Raw genomic sequence first — 24339 nt, 5'->3', positions numbered from 1 at the left:
CTCTTTCTATTGCTTTTCAGAAGCCAGAAGTTTTGTATTTCTCATCCCAATTTTTGATGACATTAAGTGGTAGGCAGAGTACTGATGAGGTCAATGGCAACATGTAGCGGGTGCAGTGGGGTGCACAAGCACCCCCTGATTTGCCATGCCCACTGCTTAGACAATGGGCAAGTGGGAGTGCCTGTGTTCTCCCTGCAAGCGCTGGCTGATTTTTTGCTGCAGCCTCTCCCAGAAGTGGCCACAGCCGCTCCCGGAAGCAGTCGCAGTGATCAGCTATGGGGGAGCTCCCTCCAGGCATTGAGATCTGCTGTTGGGGGGAATCTCCAAGATGGCACCAGTCACCCGTGGATGAGGTTATACATGTTAGAGCTGAGGGAAAAGATTGATAAATACAAGTGTCATACTGTGCTTAGCTCTACACTAGAAAAACCATATTACTTATTAGTTTTTACAAAAATAAAAGGAATAACATCTTCTGAAACTTAAATCTGATTTAAATTCTGGCTCACTGTTCATTAGGATGGTAGTTCACCTAATACTTTAAACATTATAATCTATCTTTTTCAGTTACAGGAACAAGACTAAAGGGTTCCTGTTACATTATAGTTAAGTGCAGTGTACTGCCTGTAGGTAAAATAAGTTTGTATTCAAAGGCATATGATTGCAGCTGTTAACTGGTAGCACAAAACCTGGGTGTTGAATTCCCTGTTTGTGGTAGCATTAGTTTAAAAACAAAAAACAGAACTGCTTGGATATTTTAAGAACTTCTAATAGCAGAAGTTTCAACATTTGTCTAAATGTAATGATTACATTGGAAACATCTAAAGCAGTGGTTTTCAACAATGGCGCTGTGATGCAAATGCTGCTGCCACTGGCAGCCAGGTAAAACTGTCCTACACACAAGGCTGCAGCATGCATGTTCCTCCTGCATTAGGGTCCTCGGTTAACCCTAAAACAGGCAGGAGAGACTGCTTGGACCCTTCCTGGTCTGTACTCTCGCATCCCCCCCCCCTCCCCCCCAAAACCACCCAATGCACTTTTCTCCTGAAAACAGAGGTGCATTCCATCTCTGTTTCTCAAAGATACATGGAGGGTTGGACTAGGAAGTGCTTCAGTGTAAGCCAGCTTTCCTACCTGTTTTAGGGTTGTTAGAAAACCCTAAAGCAGGCGGAATGCAGGCATGTTAGGCCAGCTTTACTTGGTGACATCAGCACCTGCTTGAGAACAAGTGAGGTAAGTTGAGCACAACAGTGGTTCTCAACCAGGGGTGCCGCCACACTCGAAGGTTTTAGAGGGGTGATCTGCCTCTGAAAAGGTTGAGAACTACTGATCTAGAGCTTCATGTTCTGGCAGTGAGTCTCGTGTACCTTGGTGTTCAATAGGCATTACTGTTTCTAGTTTTCTACCCAGGATCAAGTCAAAGCAAAACCATTTAAAGTTACAACATTTAAATTCTTGTCCCTTGCTATTCTGTCTACAAAAAGTATGGGAGAAGGAACTGCATAGAATGGATCACATCACCAGTAACAAAATCTACTTTTTTAATCTTTTGGAGCCCCGTACAGCATGTTGCATGTAGTAACAAAATGTTGATTTGTGAAGGCTTAAATGACTGAATTGAAGAGGTGTGTGTTAGATTAGGCTGCTATATCACCAGAAGTGAATTTATTGTAAATATATTTTCATGTTTTGAGCATTGTGATTCTACATGTTTGTATATATGAAATATTTTATTACATTTTTATATTTAAATTTGTATAGACATGGTGCACAGCAGGATTTTTTAGTAACTACCAGTCTTGGCCATCTCCCTATGCTGCAGTCAGAGTTTCTGTCGTTTTGTCACAGGATAAACATAAAGCACATCCTCTAAACATCTGTTTTTTAAACTCTGAATGTTTAGTAAACTGGAGTATCTTGTTTTTTTTAAGAACCTAGGTTTAGAATGGGAAGACTAAAGTCCACCAGGTCATTCATCCCTTTTACTTTATCACCACAAATATTGTGAGATACACGTGTGTGTGTGTGTGTAAAGATGGCAGGGAATGGCAAAGCATTGGACCACTGAAGGATAATGTTGGCACGCAGTGCCTCAGCACTTATTTATAAATAAAAGTTACACTGTTATATAACTTGATTTTGTATTTAGTTAATTATTCACTTATCTGGTGTTGTGTGTTCAAGGCATTTGTTTTAAATAAGCTGTTTAAAAGGTGCAGAGTGGTTGGCTTTTTCTGGTCTGTTTTGTCAGTTACTCCAGCAGCACTTGATAGTTCATTCTTGGAGATATCTGTGTTTTGATAGAAGCAGCTAAGAACAGATGTTAACAATTAGAAGAATTCATCATGGACTTGGTATCAGCTGTTCCTTATGAAGAAGTAAGCATGCAGTAACTTGTGTTTGTAAAGCAAACAGGTTCAAATGCATATACTTCTTAAGAAAACCATTATTCACATTCATTCTGCAAATGCTGAGTGTCTGACCAATTACTGACCTCACATCAGCACTGCCACTGGCTATATTTTCAAGGAAAGGAGGAAGGGGAAAAAAACAGCCAAGGTAACAGTAAAATCTTAAATTCTCGTGTTTTATTATTGTTAGGACTGAGGGGATGAGAATAGCACCAATGTGCAGAAAAAGCAAGGCAAACGATCTTATCTGTAGTCCTCTTAAACATTAAGAATAATACAAAACTGAGTTTTAACTTGCTTCCTTTTATAGCTTTCCTGTTCAATAAAAAGTGCTGTATTCCCTTTTGCTTGTATGTTCACTTTTGGGTGAAGGCTGCTGTTCTTTCAGTCCACCTCAGCAGCACTTTAATATGTAGAATACTCTTCCTCTATAGAATGCACCTGTTACAAGACCTCTACTGCTCCAGAAGCAGGCTTCTGCTCTGCACCAAAGGGGTCTGGCTCATCCATCAGTGGGGTAGTTAGGCTTTTTATTGGTTGCTTTATCATAATTTGTAACTATTCTTACAGTCTCCTTGTTTAGGCAGGTTATAGTTGATGTTATAGTTTGCCAAAACGAGTGGTGCCAAAGTGTTAGTTTTGTGTGAGAAATGTGTGTTGTGCTCAGCACTGCATGTGTTAGCTACACAGCTTGTTAAACGAGTGGTGTTGTCTCTTTTAAGAGACACTCTTGAGCCTCTGCTTACAACCCTGGTGCATCTGAGAAGAAGAAAGCTGAAGTGGGGTGGGGCTAAGATGTAGGGTGGGCTACTATGAAGTAATTGCTTTACTGACCCCTGAGTGAACAACTGGACCTGATGCCATTAATAGTGTTTCTTGGATTGAGGCCCTGCAGTAAGTGCTTTTTCTGAATTGTTTAGAGACCTGCTTTTCATTGAGACCTAGATGTAAGGGCTGAACTGGGAGATGGGACTTCTTCTCCAAAGTTGTCTCAAAGAGAGCATACTCTAATTCATTTTGGGCTGCCCTTGATTCCTTTTCACAGCTCCACGGTAGATGGAGGAGAGGGGCAGCTGCAGCAGAAACATCTAAGTATGCTTCATACCCAGATGTTGAGTACCTGGCTTAAATAGGGCACCATGGTGTTACAAGCTTGCTAGCCTTGCACGTGTGTTTTTGACTTGGTAGTATATAAAATCCAGCATGGTGCTCAGTGACCACATTAGAAGTGTGCTGCTCAATTGTATCCCTCCTCATCCCACCTGTGCTGCATTGTCTGATGTGTGTCTAGGTTTCTTCTTATCTGTCAGATTTGCTGAGGGGTGTGCATTGTATTACCCTCTACTGACTGCCTTGTAATCACGATAATGCTATTACTAAAAAAAAAAGGTGCTGAAAGTTTTCCTCTAGCTCAGGGATGGGTACTTATTGAGGCTGGAGGGCTGCTTTAACGTCTTTTTGGTGAGCTATTGAGGGCTACCCTAGCCCCGTCACTTGGCAGGTGCCCTGCCCCCTGGTCACCAAATTGGGACCAGAAGTCCCACTCCCTAACCCCTGACTTTTGCCACACAAGTCCCTCCCCTTGTCCCTGAAGGAACTCCTTGTGGGAGGGAGGTTGCCACCTTTTTTTTTTTCTGGTTCCATACGCTAACAATCAAACATCTACTGTAACATACTATAATTTTATTTAAATTTTGTCCTGATTTACATGCGTTTGCCTAGTGTATATAGAGCTGATTGCATAATAGCTTAAAATAAAGTCTTACTCTTGTATATTGTGGGGAAGGGGGGAATGGGATTTGTATAGGTGTGGGTATGGGGGGTGGTGAGGGTGGAATATGTGTGGGTGGGAGTGGGGTTTGTGGGTGCAGCTCCCCACAAGAGTGCTGGAAGCCACATGGAGGCATGGAGCCAGCCTGGCCTGACAGCATGCAGCTCCCATCTGCAGTGCTGGGCACTGCACATGCTGGTATGGAGCCAGCCCGGTCTGGTCTGAAGGTGCATTAGCAGGCCAGGCCAGCTCCATGCTGCCACGTTCAGCTCCCAGGACTCAATCGGAGCTGCTTGCCATCAAGGGCCATGAGTGCCCCAAGGGCCCTCTGCCTGTTACTGCTGCCACTAGTGGCAAGGGCTGTGCATCATGGGGAGGGGGAAGGAGGGGGTGTGCTGCAAGGGGGCCCAGACTCTCCTACTAACTGCATCCACACCCACATGCACCTGGAGGCAGGAGCTTCGCTTCCTGTTTGCCAGCTGCCTTGGCATGCACCATTATGCTTGGTGCTTTCACATGGGGCTCCTAGCTGGAGTGCTGGCAGACCCACAGAGGTGGAGGCACAGAGCTTACTTTAGTCTGATGGCGCACAGCTTCTGAAAGTCTCCCTCCCACTGGCTTTCAGTGGGGTTGCTGCAGGATGGCAATAATTGTTTTCTGGAGGGGCCCTGCGGGCCAGATGGCAAATGGCCTTCTAGGCCATTCTGTCTACAGGCCATATTTCCCACCCCCCAGCCCCAGCTCTGGGTGCCGTGATAGAGGCCTAAATTGGCTTGTTTGGGATTTTACAGATAGTCATGAGTGGTTGTAAATCCCTCTTTAAATCTCATTTTAATCCAAATCGCCTTGTGCCTCAGGTAATGCCTGGTAGTTGGTCTTGTTCACTTTTCTTCCCTGGCTGCTGTATCCTCTCTCTCATGTTGCTCTTTGTTATCATCAAAGACTCCGATCAGGCTCTTATTCTGGTATGTTGCACAAAGCTGTGAAACCATGATCCCTGTCCCAGTGGAGGGAAAATTAAGGCTTAAAGATTCAGTACTGATTTCTAGAACAAAAATCCAGTAGTATCAATAAAAAAAAACCTCATGAAAAGAGATGCACTTAGCATCTCAGACTCTATGTCACAGACATGACTGTCTCAGTGTTGTCATTGGATAAGTGTGTTGACTTCAAAGCAAAAACCATTCTATGGTTATTTCATCATTGCGCTGCATTTTATTTTTATTAATACAGGGCATGTGATTTCCCCTTCCCCTTCCCTCCCATGTTAAAAATAACTAACAGAACATACAGGGATGCATTGTTTCCCAACTATTTAGTTGGTCTAATAAAAGATATCAGATTCACCCAAAGAACCTTGTCTGCCTAACAGAACATAGACACTTGTACATTTATAGAGCACCTTTTATTCTTCAGGATCTCAAAGGTCCATAGATTATATCTGTCCAGTATCTCTGGGAAGAAGCCTGAGACACAGGACCTTGAGTAACAATAGAGAGACAAAAACATTTGACAAGGATAAATCCCTTTTCTTGTGAAAAAGTTTGGAAAAATCTCAGCTTTGAAAAAAGTCCCAAAATCTATGTCGGGGATCTGTATGCTGGTTTCTATTAAAATGAAGGGAACTGACATCCAAATCCCTTATGTGCTTTTGAAAATCCTAGTCTGGTTTTCCATCAGGAGTGGCTAGGATCTCAGTACTTAACATTATTGTGCTTATACCCAGTAGACTGCATTAGTATTTAGCCGCCTGCCTCCCAATGACTGGCTGGATCAACCCCAAATAAATGACTATTCTATTAAATCCTTGGATCAACTGAGGCATCGGGCACTAATCAGTACCCGATTGGTGGGCAGTTGTGAACCACATGATAATTTATTTCCTTGTTCCACTGCTATTTTGAAGGCTCTGTACAATCTTCTTCCTTTTTATTATTATTCAGTGTGGTAGTGCCACGTGAGCCTCACTCACAGACCAGGGGTACCAATCCCTGTACAAACAGAACAGACAAGGAGGCCTCTACCCCAAGGAGCTTATGCTCTAAGGTATTTGTGTTTGTTAAGTCTTGTTCCTCACATACACCAAACCCAAAAATGCAGGAAGAAAAGCCTCCCTTCCCCACAGCTGCTCCCCGGACCTCTGTCTTTAGTGTACTTGAAAGCTGCCACACAGGGTGTATCCAGAGCATCCTCACTGCCCCATTTCTGGGTCTGAGGCATACAAATAGGGGAGCAGGGTGAGCTTGAGCACGTGGGTCTCCCATGGACCCAGTGGGGATGCTGTACAGATCTACACATAGTGGTTAAAACTGTTCCAAATCAGATCCCAAAAGCCAAGCAAGCACCAGAAAGTGCTTTGCAATTCCCTTTAAGTGTCTAGCTGCAAGTATAGGTAGGCACTAAGGGCCTTTTAAAATCTTGGACAAGTCATTTTGCGTCTTATTTTTTCCACAAAAATCTGGGGATGAATGCGACAAGGTTGGATGTTGTTTCTCTTTGGCATTTACAGGTCTTGAAACATTTCACTCTGTGGAATCTGTTATCATCTCTGTGATGAAGTCAGACAAAATGATTGTAATTGTCCATCCTAGTCTTCAGTCTATCTACCTCTTTGTCAAAGATCTCTTTGATACCTGCAGATAAAAGGTATTCTGTGGATGCTGGGGATTATTCCTATCGAGGCTTTTTTTTCTGGGCACTTCAATGCCATCTTAGACTAGGTTAAATAAGCACCCACTTCAAAGAACCATAGGACTGTGCATCTACCTCCTAGGCTACTCTAATTGCTGCCCCTCACCACACACACTGTTTTAAAATCGCTGCTGGGTTTTCAGGACCCAGGCGAATAATTACACATGACTACAAAATAAGAAACCACTCAAAACACAGTTGCTGTTTGGAAATGGAAGAAAAGTGGAGACCTGGGAAACAACAGGCTAGGTGGGGATCTCTCACAACAAAGCTAAAGCATTCAGATCCACTTAACATCCCTGGTCTAATCCACTTAACACCAGTGGCCTTACAGCAGGGGTTAAATCTGCCCTACGAGAAAAATTAAAATAAACCCCAGGGGGCAATTGGATACCAATTAGAGATGTGCTGTTATAAGGTATTTTACTACAAAAGTTGTCAACAAAAGGGCTTGGGGCTAATCGTATGTTTGCAGTTTCAATGGGTAATCAAATGCTGGGTTTTTGTAGGAGACGAGGTGTGTGCCATATTGCTCAGCTTGAGGCTTTCTGCATTTCTTACAGAGGCATGCAGACAGTATGATGGTGGTAAGGAGAAAAAGCCCGCTTGTTGCAGACAAGGCAGCCAGGATGGTTTTGTAACTGGGCTTTGTTTTAAATTGGGTGCATGGATTGCTTAAGACCTTCTCTCTCTGGCTGGCTCCTGCTTTGTTCAAAGCAATCACACAGACCTGGTAGGTGGTGTCTGGTGACAGCTTATACAGTGTGTGCTGCCTCGCAGTGGTGTAAATCTCATCGAAGGATGTCTGGCCTTCCTCACTACCTTCAGCATGGAATACTAGCTGGTAGGTATTCACGACTGAATTTGGAGCACACCAGTTGATCAGGGCTGAGGTGTCTGTAATTTCAGACACCTCTCTGAGCCTTGGGGAATCAGGGACAGTGTCTTCTCCAGACAGTCCAGGACACAGACATGAAGACAAGGTTTGAAGTTCAGAGCATGGTTTCTGGAGGTGTTTGCAAGGATTGTAGTCACAAAGGACATGTGTTGGTTGAGTTGCAGTCTCCTTTTCTTCATCTTCGTATTCATAGTCCTCTACATAGTGTATTGGTATTTCAGCTTGTGTAGGATCTGGGTTAGATTTTGCCTTGAAAGAGCCTTGCTGCAGTTGGTCTGTTAGAGATGTGTTTATGGTGTCCTGTGGAGTTAAGGAGTATTTTGAAAGTTCAGTGAGCAACATCGGAGAGTCTGTAACTCTCGTATCAGTAGAAGGGTCACTAGTAAATTGATGAAGTTTTACCTCATGGTGGAAAAGGTTAATGGCTACTGTGGCATTTTCCTTCGATTGATCTGTTTGAGTTGTACTCATGGTGTTGTGCTCCATAAAAGAATTACTAAAAAGCTCCTCCAGGATGTCTGAAGAGGTAGCTTCTGGTGCTACAGTAGAAGGGCTGTCAACAGATTTGGATAATGTTTCCTCTCTGTAAAGAGGATGGATGCCATGTGTGGGCTTCTCCTTCATTAGCTCCATCCCTGTCACACTAACTGTGCTTTGTGATATAATGGCATCACTCACCACATCTAAGGGGACCAGAGATGGGTCTGTCAGCATTGCTGCACTGGTAGGGTTATTAATAGTGAAGTGGGAAGGGCTGTCGTTGTGAAAAGGAGTTACTGACTCTGGGAGCGTGTCATTTCTTCTCGACTGGCACTCTTCATAGAGCAGTAACAGTGAAAGGGATGATGATGGCATATCTCTGTCTCCTGGGGCTGTGTTGCAAGTTGTATTTGCTCTCCTAGGAGATGAAACAAACCAGTAAGAAGACATAACAGTTATTGGAAGGCACTGCCAACCCCTCTAACTCTTCCCCATTAATGAGCTGCTAATACAGGGGTGGGCAATTATTTTAGCTGAAGGGCCACTTAAGTTTTGGTGACTCATCAAGGGCCACATCCTTCTCTTCTCTCTCTGTCCCTCTCTCTCCCCTTCCATAACCCAGCCAGAACTGTAGTTTGCCAGGAGCCTTGATGCTCAGCTGTAGATCCAGATGTGGACTACCACTGTGGCAGGGAGGTGATGGCATCAGCTGTGGCCACAGCCAGTGGGTTCTGCAGCCCTGATGCAGAACTCACTGGTTGTGTGCACAACTGATGCTGCCAGCAGGTTCTGGATCAGGATCAGGGCTCCAGGCAGGAGCTTCTGTCTGTGCTGGGAGGGCAGTGGCATCAGTTGTGGATGCCGCCAGCATGTTCTGCATCAGGCCTCCTGAACCTGCCGGCAGCACCCACAGCTGACATCACCGCCTACCCAGCACTGTGGAACCCTCTCCTTGGTCCGCAGCTGATGCTGCTGGGCAGAACAATCAAATCTGCTGGCTGGCCAGATCCAGCCTGTGGGTATTTTTTTTGCCCACCCCTTTGCTAATATCATTCAGACCCCTGATTTCTCCCTGGGAAGTATGAAATCTAGGACCAGAGCCAGGCAAATTCTTGATTATACTTTTGTATTTTCAGGGTGATTTCCCTCATCATGCTAACTTGGCTACCTCCTTTTTTTGCAAGGTGCAGCAAGTATCCCATGACTGGGAGGCTACCCACCTCATGTGGTGGCACTGCATATACAGCATTTCAAAGGATCAGTCTCCCCAGCTAAAATGAATAATCCCACTTTCAAGATGACAGTGAGGGGCACCACTGAGTGCTGTGTAATTTGTTCCATGATATTCTTAGCCATTGCTGGCTGAGGAGCTGCAGACTTGACTTGCTGATCTCCTGTTTGGTAGGGCACAGCACCTTTCAGGTTGCTGATCTAGATCATATTTTATTTGCACTAATAGAAAAAAAATTACTAAGTGTGGAGGCAGAGAATAAATTATCTAGCTCCTAAAGTGGAATCTGTAGGTGACATCATTTTCCAGTTTTGCTTTTGGTCATAGGGCATTGTTGTTTTCAGATATAATGAGCCCAAATTTCATTGCATTCTTGGAGAAGAGTAAGAACAGACAAGGAATATGGATAATATGGACAGGAAAGCAATCTTGTCTGTGAATAGTTTGCAGCAAAAAATCTCAATGAAAAGGCGAGGGCTGTATCTATTTGAATGCACACAGCATGCAGGTATATAAGGTGCTTTACCTTTCCAGAACAATTCTTGCGGGATCAGAGAGCAGCCATGAAAGCTTACAGTTGCACTGTAGAGGATTTCCAGACAGGTTGATGACAATGTTCTCTGATGAACTGGTATTCCAGGGATCAAAAGAACTCAGGTTACAGCTAGGAGTTGAGAAACAGGATCATAATGAACTCATGTTGGCTAGGGCCCAAGGGCTGGACTGTGTTAACAACTCTGTAACATGAGAGGGCCTGCAGCTTTCCCTGCTCCCTGAGGGGATAGCAATCTTCTATCAACTGATAGCACTAGCAGATTACTAATTCCCTCCCCCTGCTCTAACAAAACCCAGGCTTGTACCTCTATATCAGCCTGATGCTATTTATCCCAGCTATGATTCACTCCCTGCAGGAGCATAAAGTTATTCATAACAAGAATGCATTTGGGATTGCAGCTGGAAAGGAAAAGGCCTCCACTCTTGAGAGGTCTGCTCCATTCAATTTAGGGTTACCAAACCTCCCAGACTGGCTGGGAGACTACTGGAATCAGTATCGATCTCCTGGTGACTATTGAAAGCAATCCAGGACACTGATATTGTGAACGGGTTGAACAGTACAATTAAGGACAGTATGTCATGTTGGGGGGGAAAAAAATCTGGAATAGCTTCAGTCAGCGTTGGCAACCCTAATTAAACTGTGTTTTATTCTTCTAACACTTGGATTCATGTCTGCTTCCACAGCTTCTTCCACCCTTGTTCATGATGTAGTCGCCCAATCCTTTCATCTCCTTGTGTTTGAAATTGCAATGTAATTTTAGCATTTCTTGTATCCTTTCTCTCATTGGTATTCTCACAAATGCAGTGTTGGCAAATCTCATGATAGTTGGTATGCTTCCCAAAGTCCCAGCATCCAAAGTCAGGTGATTATAGGTACGGGTGGATCCAGCGGGGTGCAGTGGTGTAGTCTCACACTTTCCTTTACGTCTGCTCTATCCAAATTTTAAAACCAACTGCCTGGCAGTGGAAGTAGCATTTCCTTTCAGGGAGCAGTGAGGGAGTGACTTGTCTTCATGGCTCATTATAATCTACACAGGTCTTAACATCTCTCCCTCCTTTTCTGCTGTCCGCTGGCTCTACCTAATAATGTAGCTCCTGCTTCACAGCCCTCAAGACTACTTTTTCCGTAGCTAAAAACACTTACTCAGATGTGAAAACATCATCTCAGATCTTGAAATAATTTTCGCTCAACATGCTCAAGACGGCTAGGTATTGTTTTGTGAATCTGAACAAAATGGAGATTTAATTCTAATGACCACAGGACTAAGGAAATGACATCTTTTGATTATTTTTTGCCTAATTTGTTGTGGGGTTTTATTTATACATAATGTATGATATAGCGAGGTAATGCACTTTCCAAGAAAGTTATGTTTGTTTTTGTTTCAATTTTAACTGGAATAATATAGCCCTAGCATATTAGCAAGCTTCTAGTTTCTTTTTATCTAGAGAAAAATGTGTAGTGTGTTACATATGATGATGCAGCTCACCATCTGCATCTCCCTGTTCAACATCGCGATTTGCCTATGATTATAAGAGAATCTCAGTTTAATTTACAAGAACAGGTGAGGTTTTCAGAAAGGTTTTCAAGAAATGCTTGAAAATGCAATTCAAGTCCATCCTAAATGTTCAGAAGCCTGTAGCAAAGAAAAAGCACCTACAGTGCATTTTTTAAATCTCATGATTTCTAAGCCAGTTCCATTTTTAAGTACAATTCATGATTTTTGAAAGGTTGGGGTTGATACCATGGCCAATACCACCACATCTTCGTGGGCCTGATGTGTCTAGCGCTCTTTCCTTCTCAGGTAGAGCATCAGATCTGTGAGGCAGGGGGTTTGCATATGTTCTGTAAGATACTGTGTCAGTTCTGTTCTCAAGTGCAGCAGTGTGTCCAAGAGCAGAACCTGGTCTTCCCTTTGCTCACAGCTTGTATTCTGTCCTCCTTTCATACAGCCAGTGCCCAGGGCTGGTTTCTCCCCCCGCCCTACTCCCCTCACTTTGTTTTCTGCAAGACTCATAATCTGTGCTGATATCTTATATGATTTTCCTCAGTATCCCCCAGTCCTTTTATTAATGAGTGCTGACTGCTTTCTTTGCAGTGTAGTCTCTATTTTGGCAAATTGCCTTCAAGCTTATAGCTTTGTCTCCAGGAATTATTAATTGCTGTGTAACCAGTCGGGTAAGTGGAGCAAAATGTATTTTCAGTGTGACTCGCTTCTGGCAAAGAATCAAAAAGTTCCTTTAATCTAACGTTGAACAAGGAACTCTATTATCCCCAAATCTCTGTATCTCTCAGCCGCACTGCCATATACATATAATCTTCCACCATGCGTAGAAGGTACATCCCTAAGGCCTTGGTGCTACTTGAGTGAAGTAGTTGTACTTCACAAGTTAGTACCAGGTTCTGCTTTAACACTGGGGTCACTAGGGACACTGGCAATGAGTTATTTAAATTAGCGTGGTCTAGTGCAAGGGTTGGCAATCTATGGTCAACAGGCCAGATTCGGCCTGTGGGACCATTGGACTTGGCTTGTGGAGCTGGTGAGGACTTTGCCCATAGGGCGACTGGGCAGCAGAGAGAAGGAGAAGTGGGGAGGAGCAGTGATAGCAGCCAGGTCCTAGCTCTGGCCCTCCTTGGACCTGAGTTGGGTCATTTCAGCACACCACTAGAAAACATTATTGACAGCTGGTCTAGTACATTAGAGGGTGGATGCAGGACTGGGCACCAGAAAGCCTCCCCATTCTCCATGGTGATTCTGCTACTGACCTGCTGTGTGACCTGGGCAAGCCACAGCGTTGCTAACTCTCATGGTTTTGTCTCTCTCAGTAGTTTTTTCTTAAAACTCCAGATCCCAGAGTCAAGTGATGATATCAGAATCTTAGCTCCCATTAAGGAAACAGTTTCTAACCTTTACAGTTGAATAGAAGAGCTTAAAATAACTACCCAGTATGAACCCTAAAAAGTCTCAGAAAGTAGATGGCACAAAGAGAACATCACTTTTCTTGTAGCAACCCATTGATTTTTAAGCCTCTCTTGCAGTCAGTAGATTTTGTATGCCGATATTTCAAGTTTCTGTTTTAAGCACGTCTTAGCGTTGTCCCCCAGGAATATTACTGACACAACCCTTGAAACTGAAGTCAGGGGAGTTGTATGTAGTAGCACAAAATTTGGCCCCATAAACCTCCAGTCAAGCAGCCTCCGAATGTCTAGTGAAAGCATTAAAACCAAGAGGCATAAGAGGCTAAAAAATCCAAGGGGAGGAGGTGTGAGAGGTCAGGTATTTTTCAAGATGGGAGTGATTAAGAGGCAGATCATTAATGTTTAACCAGATTCTCCTCTTGTTTATATTTCAGTGTCTCTGCTCAGGATTCAGTGAAATAAGCTTTTCTAATGTGTGGATCCACTCAGAGACAGAAGCAGTACAGGAATCGCAATACATTTATGCATGCCAATAATTGCAGCATGCTCCTAAACTAAATTTAGGGCATCACTGTACCACGATACAGTTTTTGGCTCACAGCATTCATGGGAACCAGGTTCTCTGCTTCTCCCAGTATCCAGTGGGCGTAGCAAAGAAGCCTGTTGTCTCCTTGATCCTAGGGCCTGTTTTATTAGCAGCCTTATAGCTGGAGCAGCTGAATATGGCTCCTAGGCAGCTGTCCGACAGCCAAGAGTCTTGGAAGAGCAGTGCGCTCCAGCTGCACTTCCCCAGCAAGCCCCTATCATACCAAAAGCTGTAGTCCATAAATAGATACTGTACCACTCTCCCCTAGCAAGGAACTCTCCCCACGCTGGGGAGATCTGTCATCTCTCTGGTGCCTTTAAGGACAGAGTCTCTACCCCCCAGAATGGGAAATCCGAGTTCAGCTGCATCAACTGAATTTGCCCCATGCTTCAGAGTTTGAAATGGCTCTGGAAAGGGTGGAACATCCCTTCTGTGTGTGCGATAAGCTGGAAGGGGTCCTGTATTCAGGGCTACAACACTCTCAGCAAGCAGGAATAATTACATACATGTGAGCAAAGAGCAAAAGAAACATACTTTTGGAATATGAGGAACCTCAGGTGTGGAGCGTCTTCAAATATCTTTGTCCTCACTGAACTCAGCATGTGGGAGTCCTGGCAGTTCAGTTCTGTCAGACTTGGTATAGACTTGAAGAGATCTGTATCAAGGCTTCTCAACCGGGTCATCCTGGTAAGATGGAGGGAGCTAAGGTTGGGCAGGTCTTGGGTCCATTCCTGTTGTACTGAAGCAGAGAAGAGATTTTTAACTGGTATGTGAATGGAGGATGGTCCTGGATTTCTGACTTGTCAAGAAGTAGTGGGCTCTGGGTGGAGTTTCACTGACAAACAAATATTCCTGAGGGTTATTTCCCAAGTAGTCAAGGAGAACATGTACTCTCACTGCATGGAGAGCTGGGCATATTTATTAGGCATGTGGTTGGACTCTCAAGTAGGGAACTGCTGGGTATGATTGTAGATTTACAGCACTGCAAATCTTTGTAATTCTTCCTTGATCTTCTGCAGCTCCTTTGTCAGAGTCCTTAACAAATGGTTCACAAAGCACTGAGTGAGGAATTATTATACCCATTTTATTTCATGAAATATGATAAGAGTCCAGGAGAGAGAGAGAGGAAAGACTGTCCTAGAGAAGAGGGACAGCCCTGCAGTTCAGGGAGCAGACTGGGATTCAGGCAAGTCATTTAATCTATGCGTGCCTCAGTTCCCTGTTTATAAAATGGGATGAAGTCTTCTCTTTGTTCTACCTGGTCTCTCTAGACTGTAACATCTTTGGAGCAGGGACTGTCTCTCCCCATGTAGATATACAGTGCCTAACACTGTGAGGCCTTGGGCTGTAGGAATTGTGGAAGGAAAGGCTAATTCCAGAAATATGACTCTAAAACCAGAGGCTGGGTTTCACAGAGTCTGGCTGGGAGGAGAGGAATCAAAGATAAATCCAAGGCTGAGAGCTGGTTGATAGGAGAGGATAACACTATTGCCCACAGGCAGGGACAGATCCAAGGGGGTGCACTGGTGCACTTGCATCCCTTTTGATCCCTGCTCCACCCAAAATTTAAAACCAACTGCTTGGCAGTGGCAGCAGCATTTCTAGTCAGGAAGTGCTGAGGAGTCCCTTGACTTCATGGCTCATCCTCATCTACCTGATCCTTTCTAGACTCTTTAGTCCACAGATGTTAACAACCCTCTCCTTTTTAATGGCCTTGATGTCCCACCAATCCAGCTAGCCTTTGTTCTGCAGTTCTTCTGTCTGTAGCTGGTCCTGGTAATTGAGCTCCTGTGTCACCCCTGCAGATTGTTCTTAACTCATTCTAATGAAGTTATATGTATGTGTGTCTCAACCTTAAACTGAATAATATAGCCCTAAACCCCTAGCATATTAGTAAACTTCTAGTTTCTTTTTACTTGGAGAAAATGTGTTGTGTTATATGGGATGATGCGCCACACCATCTGCACCCCGCCTTTTCAGAATCCTAGATCCATCCATGTCCATGGGGGTGGGGAGAGAGGTTATGAGCAGGGATGTGAAATTCTCTTGTGGCCACATTCAGTTGCCAGGTTTGCACTACAGCTATTCCTCTAGATTCCCCTCTGAAGGGAAAACCTTTGAGCCTTCTAAAAGGTTGTCTATACTAGGGAATTTATAACAACCAGGGAGCATGTGAGGTGCCTCCCAGGCCTGATCAGGAGTGGAGACATGCCTGCAGCAGCTCCAATTAGCCAGCAGCGGCAGCTCCTGCCTTTGCTTCTGGAAAATGCCAGTTCTACTCCTGGCATCAACCAAGCTGTCCACCATCTAAAACAAGGCCAAGCTAAACCAGGCCCCATGTTTACCACAAATATTTAAGACTTACATCTTTCCAGAGAGGTCCCACTCAGATCAAGCACATGGATGGTATTGTCTGGCCTTCTGCTGGTGTCCCCTGGTAGCATCCTCATGGCAAAGGCGGACTCTCTAATCCCTCCACCAGTGTCTTGCCCTAGCAGAGTGGCAGACAAGTTCAGGAACTGCAGTTGTGGGTAACAGGAGAAAGCCCATGGCTGGATTTGTGTGATGGGGTTTCCAGCCAGTGATAGCCACTTTAGGTTTGGCAGATAGGAGCCCTGGCATGAAGGCACAGATGACAACTTATTCAAACTTAGGTCCAGGATTCGGAGACTGCTGAGGGCTTCACTTCCCCATATGACTTCTTCAATGTTGTTCTGTCTCAGAGAGAGGATATGCAGATTTGGCAAGTTCACTATCTCTGTGCCATTCAGCATGCTCAGGAAGTTGGTGCTGAGGTCCAGGGTCTCCACCACCTCAGGCAAGCAGGCAGGAAAGGAGCTCAAGTTGTGGTTGGTCAGATGCAAGATGGTCCATGTGTTGTTCCTCATCTCCTCGCAGGACATGCTACTAAGATTTACGTTCTTCCATGAGCTTTCCTCAGCCAGTAGGAAAACATTCATAAAATCTCCCAGTGTCAGAGATTCTGCTCTTTTTGTGGGGCTGGATGCCACCATCAGTACCAGCGGAGAGAGGGTGAACAGGAGAGAAAACATCCTTCTGCTTCAATGTGGCTCAATTAAATCACAAAATCTGTTTTTCCAGGGAAGGGAAAGAAAAACAGCAATGTTGAGAAATAAATTAAAATCCCTCCAGGCTGTCACAAGCTATTTTAAACTGATAAGCATTTGCCTCTTGCATCAAGCTGGGGGAAGTGATAATTAGCACCTCTGTTGTAATTAAAGCTAAGCAAAAAGGAGTCCTGTGGGGTGGAATTCTCATGTGATCCTTTTTGTTAACAGTGCATAAAAACCTTTCGCCCTAAAGGCCAAAAAAGTATCACAAGTTTTACAGGTACAGCACTATCTTCTTTACCTAGTCCAGTGCAGTAGCAAGGAGGGGTGGGCAGGGTGACTGCCCCAGCACAAAAGCAAAGGATAGGTGCTGCCTAGCCAGGGCAGGGCACAGGACCTAGCCACAAGCAGCTCGTTTTGGGGGGGGATGAGAGGAGGGTGGCTCCCACTGCTGCATGCATTCTGGGAAAAGCATTGGGGTGGGGGTGGGACATGTGCCCCCTGGATCTGTGCATGGGGCAAGAGTGGGCTGCTGCTGCAGGCTTTCCCCGGGCATCAAACTTCCTTGCCATGGCACTGACCTGGTGTATGCGCAAAGCTGAATCTGTGAGAGGAAAGCAGCAGCCAATTGTGATGGCCAGCTCTTTCTTTGGAGCAGGGACCATGATTAGTTTCCTGTTTATAGCACACCTAACATCGTGGAGTCCTTGCCTGAGGAAGACTCCTCAGCATAACCCTAACGCAATTAATACTAGTCACAAGGACAGGTCTGCAGTAAGCTAGCCTAATAATTTTGCTCAAAGACAGCAAGGTCACACCACTGGTCTCATGCAGCATTCAGTTAGTTTTAATTTTGATACAGAGCAAGCAGGGACTCATCTCTAGGTGACCCCAGTGCAAGGTAACAAATACGTTTGCTTCGCTGAGGCTTGCTCTGTAAGAAGCAATGGCCAGGCTGTGGGGAGCTAGGGCCTGGAAGGCCACTGGCTCCTCATTGGGTTAAAAAAGGAAGTTCTTAATGGGGCTTTTTCAGCAATGCCAAAGTGATTTAAGAGCACAGATTCCAGCAATGTTCAGTGTGGCTTGTGGGTAAAAGCACCTTGTCTGCCCTAGGAAGACCTTGCTGGTAAGGCCTGAAGTAGAGAAACAGCTTACATTAGCAGAAGCATTTGGAACAGACTGAGCTACCCTGGCAAAAGGACCCTTTTATATAACTACACTGCACTAAGGCTCTTGCCAGTGCAGTTATATAGATGAGGGCTGTGTGTTTTTTTCACACCAACACAGCTTTGCTGGCACAACTTTTAAGTGTGGATCAGTCCAAGTCCCATTGAAAGTCAGGCTCCTAAAGCCTGGCTCAGACTTAATTGAAAAACAGTGAATGCAAAAGGAGGAGGTGGGTCCTCCTCCTCTTTGTGGCTTTTTCGTGACTCAGTCTTACAGGGGGGACGATGGGGGGTTCCCGAAGTAGATGCATTCATGGATTTTCAGGAATTCTAGCAGGGAGGGGACAGAACTGCACTCAGAGCTATACCAACAACAGTTTGGTGCATAGACATGGCCTACATTGCTTAGGGTTTCTGGATCACTCCCGTCACCGCTTCTACCCTTTTGGCTTTTATACTGATGTCCTTTTGTCTAGCAGTGCCAGGTTTGGAGGCTTTCAGCAGGCAAGGGTCCTGCTGATACATAATTATTACAGGACATCCACAAGCCCACCTGGCTCCGGATCAGAATGGCCAAAACTTGAGAGACCCTTTCCTCCTACAGAAACCTCAGCTCAAGGTCCCCAGCACCTGTTACCTAGAAGCTTAGAGTCATTCTCTGCTTTCACTTTAGCTGCCTCTTTTCTCTATTTGAGATGAGTTCCTTAGAAATTCCCAGCTCAAAAATGTTTTCTTAGGGTCCCTATGGTTTAGCTCCTCACTAGTTTCCTGTGAGACACATAGTGCTTACTCCAGACAAAACTCCAGCCTTGGGGTGGCTCCTTCAGGCCAGGCCAAAATAACAGGGAATTTTGTGCTGAGCCCTTGTGTGGGAGAGAAGGATGACTTACATCACAACTGACCCTTGGGCACCACTCCTCCCTCCTCTAAGCACTGTCCTCCTGAAGCGCTTTCAGAGCAATAGACAGCTTCCCTCCAGCCTTCCTCTGGCACATTCTGGTCTCGGCACGTCTGTTTGGGGTTTTTTCTGGCAGGGCCTCATCCTGGAGTGCTCTCAGTGCACACAAATGTCAGCAGGTCACTCTGCACCTCTGAGGAGGTGCTCAGCTCCCTGTGGGAGCTGGCTCCGGATTAGCCTCTTCAGTTAAATGAAACCATTTGCTTTCCCTGTCTCATTCTACAGTGACTGTCCAGGACAGACCTGGATGGGTGTAACTTTCTCCCAACAGTGACTTCTAAATATAACATACCGCCTTTTCCCTTGCTGTGCCTGTCAGACTCTTTAATGCAATGCAGGTGTCCATTCAACCAGTGTGGCCTCCAGAGTAAGCATTACTGGATTGTGCATAATACTACTACCTAGCCCATTCAGGCAGGCAGGCACCCTTCCCCTGGAAGAGAGGCACAAACCACTAGCTGCACCTGTGTGTGGAGATAGCCATTTACTTTGCCCACCCCCCCACTGTAGCATCTGCCTGTCTCATAGCTGTGAAGGGTATCCAGGTTGTAGCCATCTTGGTGTAAATTTGTATGAAATATGAATTTTAATTTCTACCTAGGAGAACTTTTATAATCCTTGCAATCCCCTCTGCCTGATGAAGCGTGCTTGGGCCTAAAAAACTTGCAAATAAAGATCTCTTCTTTTTTGCAAATATCTAGCTGATCTAATAAAAGATATCACCTTTGCCACGAGTTTTGATTCCTCGTAGCTGTGAATGTATTCAACCTCACAACACTGCTGGGAGGGAGGGAAATGCTCCTGTCTCCATGTTAGGGCATCTAAGCACCCAAGCCCATGGATCCAAAGTGGGTGCTTTGGAAAATCCCGTCAGGCACTTCTTAAATTTTGGCCCAAAGTGGCTTGTCCCGGGTCACACAGGAAGTCTGTGTCAGGACAAAGAACTGAACTGGGTTTCCCAAGTCCTTGGTTGGTGTCTTAGTCATGGTCCTTTGTGAGGCAGCACAATGCTGAGCCCCAATCCCAAACGCCTCGGCAATGGGGTAATTCTGTGGATGGTTTGGGTTCAGCGTGCTCCCCCCAGTGCTGCTCTGGTGATTATTTCCATTGCCTTAATCATGCCCAGCATTTTAAGGAACAACAAAGAGATCAGGGGCCTTGAGTCTCAACTGCTCTCTCTCTCCCAGGGGATGAGACAGGGGAGTGGGGAGGGAAGTTGTCTTCAGCAACCCTTGTGCTCCCCCCCACCAGGGTCAAAACCTGCCCCTCAACACACGAGAGCAGCCCCACGGCCCTTTGCCATTGCACCGGTCCCCAGGGAGCAGGGACCCTGCAAGATAGGGAGATGGCTATAGACAGACATGTCAGTGCCAGGCAGGGCTGGATACAGGCGTGGGCAAGCAGGGCGGCTGCCCGGGGCCTGGACAGAAAGGGGGCCCGAAAACGGTGAAAATTATAATAACTATTATTACCATTATAGCTGGCAAAGGGAGCCCAATACTAAAAGTTTGCCTGGAGCTGCCAGGAGTCTAGGTATAGTGCTGGTGCCAGGGCCAGTCCCAGCCACTCACCCCTGCATGACACCCGCTTGCACCTACCTGTCCTGGAGTGCTGACGCCGTGTGTCTCCTGTCTGCCTGCTCTGATTGCCTTGTGCTTGTTTTATGCACTCTGGTGACTCAGCTGGGGGCTGTGAAGTGCCTTGGTCTGACTTCTTCCCAGCTTCCCCCACAGCTCTCTTGCCCAGTGCTAGGGATGAGTGCGTTCCAGTCCCACTCCCCTGCATGCCAGCTCCCCCACCCTCCCTCCTTCCCTCTGGGGGTGGGGCTGGGCTTAGTCTACGCTTTCAGCTCTCTCACCCTTACTAGGAGCAGGGTTCCCACCATTACCCCCCCTCCTCACAGGGGACATGTTCCTCCTCCCCTGCTCTGAGGGGAGGAGGGAAAGAGAAAGATCAACACCTCTGTTCCCAGCTCCCACTTCTCCCACCCACCCTGGGGGGAGATTATTACAGAAGGGTTCAAGCTGACGCTTGTCTGCTGATACCAGCCCTGATATTTCCTAAGCGGCTGATAAAGTCACCACTTGTTTACATTTCTCAGGAGAAGTCTGAAGACACAAGTGCAAATTCTGGAGGCGTTTGCTTGAGACAAGTGGCTTTTAATAGCAGCCTTACATGTAAAGGGGCCCCAGCAGATGTGGGAAGCAAAGGTCTCGCCTGGAACGCCAAGGCAGGGATCGTGGGGAGCTGGGCGCTCCCTCCAGGGGCCAAAGACCAGACGTTGCCATATTCGGTGGGTGCTCCAGGCTTAGGAGGAATTTGACATCAGTTAGGAGGGGTCCTCCTGCGGGTGCTAGTGCCAGAGCTGCCACCAACCAACTCTGTTGCCCTGGGCAAGTCTCTTTGCAATGTTTCTTTTCTCCATTTCTGATCATCTGCCTCATGGGTGTCCAGTTTGCCTGCACTCCTGGGCTGGATCTGGACAAAGCAGCAGTGGTAGGGCAAGCAAAGATGGCATAGGGGTGAACACAGCTATTGCTCGCCTCTCCTCTCCTCTCTTCTCCCCCCCACCAATGGGCATGCCCAGTCAGACTCTAGTTGGGGACTTAGTGGCCAGGCCCTGTCCCTGCTCACCCAGCCCACAAATTCCCAGCCCCTGGGGGCCCCCCACAGGCTGGGTAAAACAGCTCCATGGGCTGAATCCAGACTGTGGGCCAAAGGATTGACACTCCTGATCTGCCTTGACTGTGAGACAGGGGACTCCATGTCTGCAAAACACCAGGCACAACAGGGCCCTGATCTTAGCTAGGACCATTAGGCACTATTGCCATACCAACAGTAAAAGTAAGGGGGAGAGAGGTGATAATCTCATAGGAAAATATAATGCTAGGAAGGAAAGAAGCTAATAGAACTGCTTCAAGTGAAAGCATGAAGAAAATCCCTTGGCCCTTTAGTTGCCACTGGAAAACAGTGGATAACAAGAGTGTAGCAGGCTTACCTTTTCGGAACTTGGGTTGAGTCCCAGCATCGAGGTCTGCTGTTTGATTGGCGGAGCCTGCCTACCAATCCGGAGGCAGCACAAGGGAAGCAATGTCCTGCCTTTTTCCAAAGGGAGGGGGCAAGGAGCACCCGGACCTGAATCGGAACTGTGCCAGCCAGGTCTGAAGAACTTTGGGGGTGGAGCCGCTGAAGAGTATAAAGGGGGAGCGTGCTCAGCAGGCTGGGGAGAGATGATGAGGGACGGGGAGGAGAGAGGACTTCCAGAGACAGCTGCCCTCGGGACCCTGCTTGAGCTTCAGTGGTGCACAAATTGGTGCACAGGGATCAGGCTCTAGGAGCCACTTGAGGCGGCTTGAGCCTGTGAATCCAGCAAGTGGTTGGGCAGTCGATGTGCAGATTGGCACATGGAGAGCTGGCCCTGGGAGCAGCTTAAGGTTGCTCAGGCCTCACCCAGTGCACAGGTCGGGGCATGGAGAACTGCCTTGGAAGCAGCTTGTAGCCCTGGCCCTAGGCCGAGTGACGGAGCCCTGCAGTGTGGCTCCACTTTTAACTAAAAGAGCCCCGGTGCCCAGAGCAGGGCCCGGGAAATGGGAGAACCCCTGGTGTGAGACTGGGGTATCAGATCCAGCAAGGGCCTGCCTCCCATGAGAGAGAGAGAGAGAGAGCCCTGGGTGCCCAGTGCAGGGCACAGGGCCATCGAGGAGAGCCGAAGGTGCCACTGGGGAGAGGCTCATTTGGGATTGGTCAACAGGGGACGAGCCTTGACTTCTCCAGAGAGGAAACATGAGTTACTGGGGAAGTGGGCCCCGCAGGGGAGGCTGACATGGGTGAGGAGGGTCTGCCACCTCCACCCTCCATTGCGGGAGGGGCATGTCCACGTCCCAGGGCCCTAAAGGGGAGGTGCTTCAGGGAAACCCCTCGGGGAGGTGCTGAGTGAACTCCCTATTTTGAGGTTGTCATGTTAACAGCTATATAGCTAGGGGTATTGTTTAAGGGGGGTTATATGGGTTATGTGTTTTAATGTCTCAGTGTGTATATTGGTATTGTTATTTGTGAAGGTTTAAAGAAATATTATGGTTAGTTTACTTGGGTTATATAGGTTAATATCCCTATGTCTTAATTGTGTTGTATAAGTTGTAAGTTATTTGGTTCATATTTGGTACTATATGTGAATTGTGGAATATTATATATAGTATTATATTTTATATAAGCCTTGTAAATATTCTGTTTTATATTAAGTTTCTGTTTTTATTCTTGTAATAAATGGTACATAGTTAAGTACTTGTTTTCAGTTTAGCTCTATAGAGAGGGGAGGAAGCCGCTCTAGTAGCTGACCCCCTCCTCAGCACCCTGCCTGACCACTGCCACCATCATCGGAGGACAAGGCACCCCCCCGGGTGCACCCGGGCTACAAGAGCATTGATCATGTTCTGTCTGGAAACTTCACTCTCTCTGGACAGCACAAACATATTGGTGTTGGGCCGGCCTCTTCACCTCAGCAATAATACAGAGATTAAGGTTATGCTTTCCTAAAGACCTTGAAAACATGTGCACATAGGATTTATCTTTGCCCACTATGACATTTATTATCTCTTGCCCATGTCATTTGCTATTGGGGAAGTGGGGCCTTGAAAAACACCAGAACACTCAGAGAACAAGATATGGTCTCTTAATGGGGCTTTCTGGAGCTTTGTGGTTTTTTAGGAGGTAAAACAAGAGGTACGCGTTGTTCCCTTGTGGTTTAGGGATGTAGCTTGCTCTGTAGTTTTGTTAAGCAAGGCAAATGGTTTTCTGAAATTGGGCCTGATGCCACAGAACAGCCACCCTGAGTACACAGGAGCTGCTCACATGAGTATTTGTGAGTAAGTGTGTTTACTAGGCTCAGTTTTACTGAATGGCCAGAAAGAGGTGGCTTTAGATGACCTTCTCTGGCTCAAATAGTTCATAAAATGAAAGGGATGCCAACTGTCTTTGCATCTATTCTGGGAGGTTTCATCACATGATGTTATGACATTAATGACATTGTATCAGGAAGGCAAATGCACATTTTAAAAACCCACTGGACTACTATATAAATCAGATTCAGCATTTAATATTTACTTTAATGAATGCCCTATCATTTATCTCCCAGGTGACTCTCAGCAGTCTCCTGGAGATTTATTTTGAATTCCCGGAGACTCCGGGGTAATCATGGAGGGTTGGCAACCCTATAAAATGATCATGCCAAAGCTCTCACTATTGGCCATTGGCATCAGTGGAGATGGGATGGAGTTAAACCATTGCCCAGGAAAAAACAACTTTCCAGCTCTAAACACTAATTTTTTTTGGTCTGTCTTCACCTCCAACACCCTATTAAGATCCTTGCTAGACAGGAAGCTGCACTTTGCTATTAAGTATCAGTGGAGCATCTTCTGTTGTTAGCCAGGTTTTTACAGACAATGAATCTTCATGAGAAAGTGGGCTAATTATTATAGCATTTTTTTTTAACCTTTGAAAAGGAACTTTTTAACCTCTGAAAGGAGACAGAGCTCAGCCCAGCTCTGCAAGCCAAGCTCTGCTCTGACTTAATTTATTCAGCCCCATAGATTTAATTCTAGTGGTCCA

General features: G+C 46.0%; 1 protein-coding gene across 1 annotated transcript; it reads right to left on the bottom strand.

The window, feature by feature from the left end:
- Positions 1–109: 109 nt before the first annotated feature.
- LRRN4 (leucine rich repeat neuronal 4) lies at positions 110–22590 on the bottom strand. The gene is made up of 5 exons (XM_090051690.1): positions 20334–22590; positions 15906–16630; positions 14075–14279; positions 10009–10146; positions 110–8669 (listed from the first exon to the last, which is right to left on the bottom strand). The coding sequence occupies exons 2-5, from the start codon at positions 16591–16593 to the stop codon at positions 7331–7333; spliced, it is 2370 nt and encodes a 789-aa protein (XP_089907816.1). The 5' UTR covers positions 16594–16630; positions 20334–22590; the 3' UTR covers positions 110–7330.
- Positions 22591–24339: the final 1749 nt, after the last annotated feature.

This window comes from Crocodylus siamensis, chromosome 1 (assembly GCF_052110815.1).
Source record: "Crocodylus siamensis isolate JL-2025a chromosome 1, ASM5211081v1, whole genome shotgun sequence".
NCBI classification, from domain to species: domain Eukaryota; kingdom Metazoa; phylum Chordata; order Crocodylia; family Crocodylidae; genus Crocodylus; species Crocodylus siamensis.
The sequence above is the reverse complement of the archived record's forward strand: the minus strand, read 5'-3'. Positions and strand labels throughout refer to the sequence as shown.

What these genes read in the sequence shown, in the direction of transcription:
- LRRN4 (XM_090051690.1), bottom strand. Translation starts at nt 16,593, where the DNA reads ATGTTTTCTCTCCTGTTCACCCTCTCTCCGCTGGTACTGATGGTGGCA. An exon ending in AGGTTCCTCATATTCCAAAA is followed by an intron (nt 10,147 to 14,074) that starts GTATGTTTCTTT and finishes CTCAACTCCTAG; the next exon opens with CTGTAACCTGAGTTCTTTTG. An exon ending in GCAAGAATTGTTCTGGAAAG is followed by an intron (nt 8,670 to 10,008) that starts GTAAAGCACCTT and finishes TTCATCTCCTAG; the next exon opens with GAGAGCAAATACAACTTGCA.